This window comes from Bidens hawaiensis, unplaced genomic scaffold (genome assembly GCF_021521415.1).
Source record: "Bidens hawaiensis isolate Kalapana, Puna unplaced genomic scaffold, B.hawaiensis_p1.1 tig00064722_1, whole genome shotgun sequence".
Classification (NCBI taxonomy): Eukaryota; Viridiplantae; Streptophyta; class Magnoliopsida; order Asterales; family Asteraceae; genus Bidens; species Bidens hawaiensis.
Window position 1 is genome coordinate 35,250 of NW_027501540.1, and position 11,733 is coordinate 46,982.

Genomic DNA, 11,733 nt, shown 5'->3' on the forward strand with positions numbered 1-11,733 from the left:
TGGAAAGGATTATGGTTTAAGGATTATTTATACTCCTCTAAGCCCATGGACCTAAGCCCATATTTCCTTTTTGGTCCATAATTAGCTCCATCTAAATAGCCTACTTATCTCTTTATCTTTGTTATTTTATTATCCCCCTACTAGCTCAAGTAAACTTTTCTGTCATAAAAAGTCAATATAAAATATTATTATTTGAATACACGGAGGTGTTGGAAGTTGGTGGAGTTAGTTGAGAGGCTGTGGACTGAGGAGACTTGGGTGGTGTTGAAGGTGTGTGAGGGGTTGATGAGTGTATAGTAGTATGAGGAGTGAATGTTGAAGTTGTTGTTGACTCCCAATTGATAGTGGATTGTGTGATAGGTTGCATGGGAATTCTATGATGCACAAGTGACAAAGAAAAGATGGAGAAGGATGAGTTATATTTGGTGTGGAGGTAGTTGGCTGGTGGAAACATGGGATGGGGATTGGGCTTGTGTTGTTTGATGGGTTGTTGGAGTGAAGGTGGTAATAGTAGGTGTTGTGTGTGTTTGGGCAGAATGATTGATAGATGGAGTAGTGTCCAGGAATGAGGTAATAGGGTTGAAATCAGTTTCTCATGATGTGTTCCGTCAAATGGAAATACGGTCTTGTCAAACCGAGCATGATGGGTGATATACACACAGGATGCAATTGGATCAAGTCGACAACCCTTATATTTGGAACTATAGCCGATAAAAATGCACGGGAGACACCGAGGTGCAAGTTTGTTTGGAGCATAATCACGTAATAAAGGGTAGACCCGACAACCAAAACACAGAAGGATGTGTATATAGGTGGTTTGTTAAATAACACCTCAAATGGTGATTTGTCATTAAGAAGAGGTGTAGGAAGTCGGTTTATAATGAAGACGGCCAAAGAGAACTCATCAAACCAATAAGTGGGTGGGAGCTTGGCATTAAATAACATAGCCAAACTGGTTTCAACAATGTGTAGGTGTTTCCGTTCGGCCCGACCATTTTTTTGAGGCATGTAGGGACACGATACATGGTATAGGGTACCATTTTGTTCAAAAGTCTTACGAACCTGATGGTTTGTAAATTCGGTTCCCCTATCACTTTGAAAATTTTTTATTTTCTTTGAGAACAGAGTTTGAACAAAAGGTATAAAAATAGATAATATATCGGTAAATTCATACTTAGCATAAAGAGGATAAACCCAGGAAAATCTTGAGAAATCATCAATAAACGACACATAATACAAATAATTGTCAACCGACTTTACCAGTGACTTTCCCCATAAGTCGCAGTGTATCTGCTCCAAAGGTTGAGCGGCACTTTAAGTATTAATAGGAAATGGTTGCCTTTTAGCCTTGGCTAATTGACAAGGAGCACAAAGGCCCGGTTTAGGCAAATAGATGATAAAGATAAGTGGCATAGTTTTTAAAATAAAACAATGATATCAAATGGGACATGCCCCAATTTAGAGTGCCAAATTTCAAAAGAAGCTTTAGGACATAATGAAGATGCTGCTAAGGCTTCATGCTTGGTGTGAAGGACATAGACACCGTCTTCACGACATCCTTGGGCTAGAACCCTCTTAATGAAAATAAGGGTATGAGAAAAGTATATCCAAACCTTTATCTTCAGTTATCTTAACAACTGATAGAAGGTGTCATGTAAGATTTGGAACCATCTAGACATCATTCAAATAAACGGAACCAAAAATATGCATGCTACCTGTATGTGAAACCAGAAGAGTTTTTCCATTACCAAAAAAACACGTGAGGATTACCTTTGGGAGGCGAGGTGTTCAACACACCATTGAGGTTACCGATCATATGATATGTGGCTCCTGAATCAACACACCAATCCGGACCTTGAGTGGTAACATGGCATTGAGCATGAAAGGCTCGTGCCAGTTGTTTGTTCGAAGGAGTAGCCGAACCGGCATACGAACCAAGAGTATCTGCAGAGTGTCCCTCAGTTTGGCAAAGTTGGCATGTGAGAGATTGGCGGTTACAGTTATTATAATAACCCGAGGGACAGGACAAGGGTTGTTGTATCCTGTGGAACGAAAAGAGCCACGGTGTTGATGATTGAACTTACCACGGTTTGACATGTTATGACGACCACGGTTACTATTGGAGTGTCTCGAGCAGGACCCAGACCTGTTGTATTGGGCAGAAAATGCCACGGATGGAGCCGCCTGTCCATGAAGGGCCTTGATAATTAATTCACGACTTTCCGCTCTAGCAACCAAATCAGAGAAAGTTGGTATGGGGCGCAAGGCACATATAGTGATAGAAAAATTTTCAAATGAGGGTCCTAGACCATATAGGAAACAGTGGAGTTGTTCATTTGGATCAACCGGGTGTCCAATAGCAATTAATTGATCACAAATAAGCTTGAAAGCTCGACTATAATCTGACACGGATTTGTCACCCTTTTGGGTAAATCGAAGTTGGCCACGAAGATTTTGAACCCGTTCAATCGAGGAATACTAAAAGTTGTCTCTAAAGCGACCCAAATTTCACGAGCCGTGGCCAGCCCGACGGTGGCCGCAACCTCTTCTTCTGTCAACGAAGCATTGAGGGTTATCATAGTTCTTTGATCATCAGCAAGCCATGGGGCATATTCAAGTTTTCGACTTTTTTATCTTCTGTAGTAATAAAGGCAGGAGAGGCGCTAACCATCAACATGATGGAGAAGATTTTGGAAGGAGAGGAGTTGAACCATCTGATTTTTCCAATATAAGTAGGTTGTGGATGATAGTTTGATGGAAATCATATGAGCCAATCTGTTCATAGGTAGAGGATCTGTAGATGATGAGGCCAAACTGATTAGTTTGAAGAACATGCATAGATGTCCGGAAGGAAAAAAAATGGATAGAAGAGAGAAGGGGGAAAACTCAACCAAATATTTTGGCTGATCATAGCATGATAGATGTGAGTCTCTACTCTCTACATCTCCTCAATTAGGAGATATATCAATATATAAACAAATAACTTAGATCCACGTATACAAGAAGATATAAATTATAACATGAGGACAATTTAATATTATAATATAACACTATAATCATCTAATACCCTTGTCACATATGTGTGCCTTAAACATAGACATATTGACCCCTTTAATCCATTTGTTTCTTTCTTAATTTTATAAACACAACATAATTTAACTAATAGGTTAATTCGGTTACTATCTTATGCAAAATTAAAATATTAATATTTTAATGAAAGATATAAACAAATTCGAGTCAAACAGGTCAATCTGCGAAAACGTGTGTCGAGTTTGGGTCATTTCACGAACATGTATGTGACCCGTTTAACTATTTTTACTTAAAAAACACATTAAATAATAAATTAAATGGGTATTAAAAAATTAAACAAACTAAAGTATTAAAAAATATTAATAAATTAAATAAACCCGTTTAACTATTTATGCAAAACTAAAGTATTAAAAAAATTAAATAAACAAGTACTAGGCAAATGGGTTGTGCTCAAGTGAACTCGTGAATAAGTTTGTCGTGTTCAGCTCCACCCACAAACACGTTGTTAGGATTAAACGCACACACGAACAGAACACACGCACGAAAGCAATAAACAAACACGAGGATTTAACGTGGTTCGGTCTAAACTGACCTACGTCCACGAGTGGCAACTAGGTATTTCTTTTATTGAGTGACAAAGGATTACAAGTACATAGCATTGTTTAAATAGATACTAGTTTAGGGTTTGTAAATTATTGAACAAGAAATCTAAACCGGGCCGGGCTTCAGTCTGGCCACCCTACACCCGTCTGCCCTTTGGACTTTAATTAATAAACCGGGCCAACAAGGCCTACGAACCCAACACACGTATATCATGTTCGGGTTCAAGTTTTGACCCATTTAACCATTTATTTATTTATTTTAAATAAACATATTTTAATTAATATATTAAACTGGTTAGTATCTTATGCGACATAAACTACTAATATTTGATAAAAAAAAAACCAAAACAAACAATTTCAAGTCAAATGAATCGTGTTCGAAAGAGATGTAAAATAAAAAGCATTCTTCCTATTCAAGATACCTACGATTTTATTAGAAATTAAGATATAGCTCATGTAATACACGGACGGTTAAAAAAATAAAACAAAAAAAAATTAAATTTAATAACAGTATATACCTTACGGATTCATAAGATATAAATAATAATAAATAAAATTTTATAATTCATAAATATCTAAAACATCATTTAATACGACATTTAAAGTTATATTTGTAACCGTGTTCGTAATTATATAAATGGTAATATAGTATTAAAGTTAAACAACTTATTAGGTGTAAATTATAATGTTGGAAATTATTGAGGTGAAATCATATGTGGATAGCTTAGTTAAATGTGATGTGTAAACTATGTATTGCTCTAATATACTGTAGTAGTTAGATATGTTAATTGTAAATCATCGAATAAGACAATTATAGGTTTATATAGGTGTATATGAATATTAGTTTTTATCACTCGTATTATGTTTTTTTTTTTGTTTTTTTGTTTTTTTTATAATTGATGTTTCTTATATTGTGAATACATTTTTTTTTGAATTCTAATTTAATTTATTGGAAGGAAGTTTGTAATATACTTTAACATATATATTTTGATCATTTATGTTTCGTTATGTTCGTTTATATTTATGTTTGAATGAAACATTTAATAAATGATCTATTTAATGTTTTATATTTGTTCATTTGTGTTCATTTAATTGTGTTTATTTATAGGTTTATTGAATTTTAATAATCCTCGTTGAATAATATTGATCGACAATAGTCCCTATTTGTTTTATCGTCATTGGCGGTCTCAAATTTAAAAAAGTTGCCCCCAGTGGTCCCACGTTAAAAAAGAATTAACGGCGTTATATTTTTTTTCCGAATTTCAAACTAATGTTTTAGGGATTTTGATCGGAAGGATGATACAAATCGGTTGATGTAAATCTTAGCTCGATACGGTGATCTAAACGACTTGGTTTTTTTTGTTAATTGTAAGTTCGAAAACTCGAATTGAAGCATTCTTTCGTCGTTTTGGAGCACCGTTTCGAACTAAGTTTACATCAATCAACTCGTATCCTCCTTCCAATTAAAAGCCCTAAAAAATTAGTTTGAATTTTGGACAAAAATATAACGCCGTTAAATCCTTTTTAACGAGGGACCACTGGGCCCAACTTTATTAAATTTGGGACTGTTAGTGACGATAAAATGAATAGAGATTATTATCGGCCAATATTATTCAATAGGGATTATTAAAATCCAAAAACCTTATTTATATTTGTTTATGTTTGTTTGTATTCATTTACATTTGTTAATATAAGTTCATTTATGTTCGTTTACATTTGTTCAATTATGTTCACTTATGTTGTTATGTTGTTCATTTAAGTTTTAAAAGAACCAACATGTAGCTCAGGTTTGAATTAGAGAGCACTAAGATCAAAAAAACTAAATCATGCATGTTTTTATAAATTTAAGACAAATTAGTATGTTAGTAATCTGCCACAACCGTAGTAGGCTAGGAGTCAGTCAAGGTTGGCCTGGTGGTGGTATGAATGATGAAAATGAAAATGGGTTGGCCAAGATAGAGTTTCATAAATAAAAGAGGATGTACGGGGAAACCAAATCTGAACCGGTGGTTGATTAACCAGTGTTCATTCGGTGTTTTAGGAGAAATCCAATAAAGAAGAAGCGGTTGATGTAGGTGAAAATGATGGTTGATGCATGAAAGGGAGGTTGGCGATGGTGGGTGGTAATCGGAAGTTAATCAATGATGGATAGGATAGACCGACAATGGAGATGAAAAGATTCCACAAATAAATTAGATGTTATTACTCGTTTAAGGGCTATCCGGGTTTGATAAGACCCATAACCAACGTATATTATTGTCTGATGATTAAAGGGTTTTACAAAAAAAAAGTGAGAAGTTATAACCTGTTGGCTCTCCGAGTTTAAAAAGACCCATGAAGCGCTTATTATTATTAGTTTTTTAACTTAAACATATAAAAAAACATAAAATTTCACCATTTAAAATTGAACTATATGTTTTAGCTCAATATTTCGTTACAAACATAAAATAAAGTAAATTAAACAAAATTTTAACTATACCTTCAATTCCTTAAAAAAAATAAAATTCAAATATCAATAACTTTGGATACAAACACGAGATGTCATTGGGACAAGTTATCGATACTTGGAAACTCACAAGTATTTCAATTATTAACCTACAATTTTTTTTATTAATTTTTTTAGAACCATTAGATACTAGATTAAAATTAATCCGTTGACGTGTTACTTCAAAAGTCAATGAATACCTACATCCCATAATACCATACACATTGTGTACGCAATTCAATTGAAAAGTAGTAGTTACATCAAAACTGAAGGCAAACGGGCAATAAGTTACGTCGCTATTTATTATTGAATTTCAAAATCCAATATTTTAAAAACTACATCTGCTGATCTTGGAATCATAACACTAATATTCATGGCCTGTTGAACTTGAGTAATTAACTCCCCAACTTCAGACGTGAATAAACCAAAAGTGTCAAAAGAAAAATGAAAAAACTACATATTGATTGTCAAGACACACATTTTCTTGTTTAATCACCTAAAATTAGTTTATATTAACCTAAAAAGCAATAATTTGGTGGTAATAGTCAAAACAATTGGAGGGTAACTTCCTTTTTCTTGAAGATGAAAAGTGGGGATATTTACATGGCGGTGGAGGCGACTCACGGTGGCTCTAACTGGCGGAAATCTGTAGTGGGTGGTTAAAATAAGCGAAACTCGATGATAGAAGTATAAACAAAGCAAATGGGCTGCTCTATAGCCACCGTTGCGATTTAGGGTTATCTGCGCCCTATAGCGAGTTGTGCGACGAGACAACTCGCCATAGGGTTAACCACAACAACGTCATACAACATGATATATAATTTCTATTTAAATAGACAAATAAATTATCTTTATTTGATACAATATGATATATTTTTATTAGGGATTTCATCATTTACTAGCAACACTTAGGCAATAATCATATTGTGTCAAATAAATAATCTTTACTAGATGTTACTAGTAAATGATAAAATCCCTGATAAATAAATAACGTTGTAGACATTTCGTCCCTATATGATTTTCATTTGGCGGCTAATTGTTCCCTCTCTTGCTCAACCTATGGCTTTCACAATGTCGTCGCTATAGGTGATGCAAAAATGATAAAAATAAAAAATTGCTTCACCCTTGTTGTCGCTACAGGTGATCTATGCCGACAAGAAATGTAGTAGATAAAGGGTTCGTCATACTCATACCAAATTAAAATTCTTGTATTGATATAATAGAGATGGTGTTTCTATAGCATGTCCCTTTATTTTATTAATCTGGATTTTAACTAAGAATTGAATGCCTTGTTTTGAATCAGACGACTTGACAGGAACTCCTTAAGTGGCAATGTCCCGTCAAACATAAACAATCTTACCAGTCTTCAACAGATGTAAACTCCACAACATACCTCAAAACACTATTAATTTTTGCATTTCACATTCGATGTTGACAAACTGTGTTTCATAGATTCCTGTCACATAATAAACTGACTGGTCCTCTACCCAATCTCACAGGCATGAACGTCTTGAGCTATATGTAAGTCGTATCAAGACATTGTTGCATAAGTTTGTTCAAAATAAAGGTCTTAATCAACTCATTTCCTCACACATTAATTTGCAGTGATTTCAGCAATAATACTTTTGATGATCGGTCCGAGGCACCGTCATGGTTTTCAACTCTAGAGGCTCTCACAACCATGTAAGTAAAGTGATTCAGACTAAAACATCTTACATATCTCACCCAATCAGTCCAAAACGCCTTTTATTATCAATTTGTTTTTTTTTTTTTAAATTAGCGACTAATTTTGCAACTAAGTTTGTTTTCAGTCGTTGTATTTTAGACAATATTGTTTTGGTCGTTAGTTCACTACCAATTTTGTTACAGTTGATAAGTTTGCGACCTTTTAATATTGTATCGCTCATAAATTTGGGTCACATTTGTTGTTTTTGTAACACTGATGGCGGATAACTTATTTATCCTCAAATGTATCTACGCAGTAAGATGAACCACACAAATCTTAGAGGAGAACTGCCTGCTGCCTTGTTCAGCAAGCCTCAGTTGCAAAATGTGTTAGTACCTCTGCTTGTTGAACGTTTTAATATCTACATACTACTGTACGCTGGATTAATTCGAAAAGTTTATTTTTTTTATTTTTGACAGTGATTTAAGCCACAACTCGATAAATGGCACCTTAAATATTAGCTCAAATCCTAGCACACAGCTTCAACTTATTGATCTTCGAGATAACCAAATAGACGACTTCATCCAACGAAGTATATATAAAGAGAGTATTGGTTTAATGTAAGTTTCGGAACGACATACCATTTGCATGTGTCTTTTATATAAGTGACAAAATGAGTGAGCTGGATAAAAATTAGTTTTGTTACCTGTCATGAGGGGTCGAGGTTGGATGGGTCACGGGTTAAACCCTAAACACTTTCTATTCTGTTTAACATAATTTTTCTTAAATGTTTTCTAGTTTACGTACTATTGTTACACATACTACTTAATACAATAATAATTTATTTATTTTTCTCATTATGGCATTTTGGGTTGTTCTATGTATTAAAATCCTACTTTAGACATGTTTTTTTATTTCTGTAACATTTTCTGAATGGTTTCGTGTTTGCTTGTTTTTATGACTGCAGACTGGCCAATAATCCAATATGTAGGGAATCTGATGTGACGGACAAATTTTGTTCCCCTCAAACAAATATTACTACATATTCGACACCATGGAACTACTGCCCGCCTCCATTATGTGGTTTGGGTCAGGTTTCAAGTCCCAACTGTCAATGTGCATGTATAGGATCAATTTTCTTTAAAGTTCCATCCTTTTCTTCACTAGAAAACTCCACTATTTACATTTCCCTTCATGATTCTCTGAAGACATTCTTTCATGAAGCCGGTCTCCCTGTAAATTCATTGTCGTTACAGAATCCAAGAAGAAATATGGATGATTATCTTGTGATTGATCTTAAATTTTTTCCATCTGGGGAACCAAGTTTTAATAGGACAGGGATATTTGGGCTCGCATTCGCATTTAGCAATCAAACATTCCAACCCCCAAAAGAGTTCAACATCTACTATTTCATTCCTGAACCGTACAGTAACTTCTTGAAGGGTAATGTGTTCTGTATGATACCATTTTAATTAAACTCGTACTTTTGTTAAAGTGTTTTTCAACTTGTATTTCTATTTCTTTACCCTTTTACATAGATAACGAAAGTACCAAACACAAGTCATCTAAGGCTGGAGTTATCACAGGGTCAGTAGTTGGTGGTTGTGTGCTTGTCGTGCTATCTGTTCTTGCAGGAATGCATTTGTTTCGCCAGAAAGAACGAGCTGAAAGACCACCACAACAGAGTCAACCGTTCGGTAAATATGGTTTGCACTGTAACAACTTAGAAAATATATGCATACTTCTACTAACACATAAAATCTTCATAAAAAATATTTATACTTAAATGATGTAAACACAAAAAGTTTAAAATGAAAACCAGACTTATAATTAAATAAACAATATAATTATTTATATTATTGTTTGAACTATCTTATGCTCAAACAAAATTAGTAAAAAACATGCAGCGCTATGGGATTCAACCAGCAGTAGTGGCGGTGTTCCTCAGTTGAAAGGAGCAAGATCCTTCACCTTTGAAGAACTTCAGAATTACACCAACAACTTTTCACCGATTAACAACATTGGAAAAGGCGGATACGGAATGGTGAGTACTTTTTGTAAATTATACACAGATTTGTATACGCTAATGATAAAAAATTTTGCTTAGGTATATAAAGGAAGTCTTCCGAATGGGCAGCCAATAGCAGTCAAAAGAGCTCAAAAAGGATCATCTCAGGGTGGGCTCGAGTTTAAAACTGAGATCGAGCTTCTTTCAAGAGTTCATCATAAGAATGTGGTCGGTCTCATCAGATTCTGTTTTGATCAGGGTGAACAAATGCTGATTTATGAGTATATCGTGAATGGCACCCTCAAGGATAGTCTTTCTGGTACTCATATTTAACGTTATTTCTTCTATTTATGTTTATGTAAGTACCAACCAAAAAAAGTTAACAACAGTCCATATAGTCTTTTCTTTACTATGTGAGACTATTGATTATGGGGTTCTTTACTTTTACAAATTATTAATGCCTATTGTACCGGTACAGCTATTTTCATAGCTAAACGTACGTACCGAGTTTATATCAGTCTTAATTTATTAGTTCGAAATGAATTTACACAGGGGGGTCGGGTATTAGGTTGGACTGGATGCAGAGGCTTAAAATAGCACTTGGAGCGGCAAGAGGTTTGCAGTATTTACATGATCATGCTGATCCCCCGATCATACATAGAGACGTTAAAACAAACAATATCTTACAAGATGAACAATTAGTTGCAAAATTTGCCGATTTTGGACTATCCAAGCCATTGAGTGATGCAGATAGGACTCATGTAACCACTCAAGTAAAAGGGACCATGGTTAGTAACTCTTTTGTATAATGTGTAGTATTTCATTGTCATTCATCCATAATCCATAACATAGTATATTCAACAATTGTATAGTTCAGAATGGACAGTTTGGGAGTGGGATTAGGCTATCCGATTTTATGAATTATAAAAGTATTGTGGATAACTTTTGACGTATTGCACATTGATTGATCTTGCTTTATACGATTTTCCTTTTACAAATAGAAAAGTAGACCCATTCATATAAACAAGTGTAATTTCCATCATTTAATGACTTGTTAGCGTACTGATGAATGCAGGGTTACATGGATCCCGAGTACTATATGACTCAACTTTTAACTGCAAAGAGTGATACTTATAGCTTTGGGATTGTGATGTTAGAGCTAATAACTGCAAGAAACCCAATCGAGAAAGGCAAGTACATTGTAACGGAAGTGAAAGAATCAATGAAAAGAAATAAAGAACTATATGACCTACAAGACATCCTTGATCCGGTTATTGGTTTGAGTAGTCCACTCAAAGGTTTGGAGAAGTTTGTTGATATTGCTCTTAGGTGTGTTGAGGATATGGGAAATCAGCGACCAACAATGAGTGAAGTCGTGAAAGAGCTGGAGTACATAATGGAAATGTTGGTACATAGCTCCTCGTCATTATCAACTTCTGCAAGTTACGGAGGATGGAGTAAAGATTATAGTAATGATAGCCTTTTATATTAAGCGAATGTTTTTTACCCTCAAAGTTGCATTCAAATTAGTATTCTTTGTATTTGAACTGAGGTGGTGGATATATATATATATATAGAGAGAGAGAGAGAGGATTGTGGGGGGGGGGGGGACTTAATTAGCAACAAGTACAACTCTTAAAGTATCCAAGGTTCTAACCATAGTCACATGGATCGCGGTACAGAAACTGGTATGCAGTTTGTGCATTTCTAAACTTCGGTATGGGGGGGGGGGGGGGGAGATAGGTTCATTCGTTACGTGGTACGACGTACCATATAGTCCGGTAAATTCCAATTTAAACACATTTCATAATAATATCAGCAGCATTTCATAATTATACTAATAAGAGAATTTTAATTTAATTGACTATACCGTGTTCCCAAATTCAATTGATTGCATTGCTATTGAGTTAATTATACAGATTTCATAAAATTCAATTGATTA

General features: G+C 34.6%; 1 protein-coding gene across 1 annotated transcript; it reads left to right on the plus strand.

Moving 5' to 3' along the window:
• Window positions 1-7,442: 7,442 nt before the first annotated feature.
• LOC143604304 (leucine-rich repeat receptor protein kinase HPCA1-like) lies at window positions 7,443-11,353 on the plus strand. The gene is made up of 10 exons (XM_077080825.1): window positions 7,443-7,638; window positions 7,723-7,800; window positions 8,100-8,171; window positions 8,263-8,403; window positions 8,751-9,226; window positions 9,322-9,480; window positions 9,691-9,827; window positions 9,891-10,110; window positions 10,344-10,579; window positions 10,867-11,353. The coding sequence occupies exons 1-10, from the start codon at window positions 7,619-7,621 to the stop codon at window positions 11,281-11,283; spliced, it is 1,956 nt and encodes a 651-aa protein (XP_076936940.1). The 5' UTR covers window positions 7,443-7,618; the 3' UTR covers window positions 11,284-11,353.
• The last annotated feature ends 380 nt before the right edge of the window (window positions 11,354-11,733 follow it).

Excerpts from the sequence above, each read along its gene's own strand:
- LOC143604304 (XM_077080825.1), top strand. The coding sequence starts at position 7,619 with ATGAACGTCTTGAGCTATAT. Across the intron at positions 7,639-7,722 it reads ATGAACGTCTTGAGCTATAT|TGATTTCAGCAATAATACTT; the intron begins GTAAGTCGTATC and ends ATTAATTTGCAG. Across the intron at positions 9,828-9,890 it reads GAAAAGGCGGATACGGAATG|GTATATAAAGGAAGTCTTCC; the intron begins GTGAGTACTTTT and ends AATTTTGCTTAG.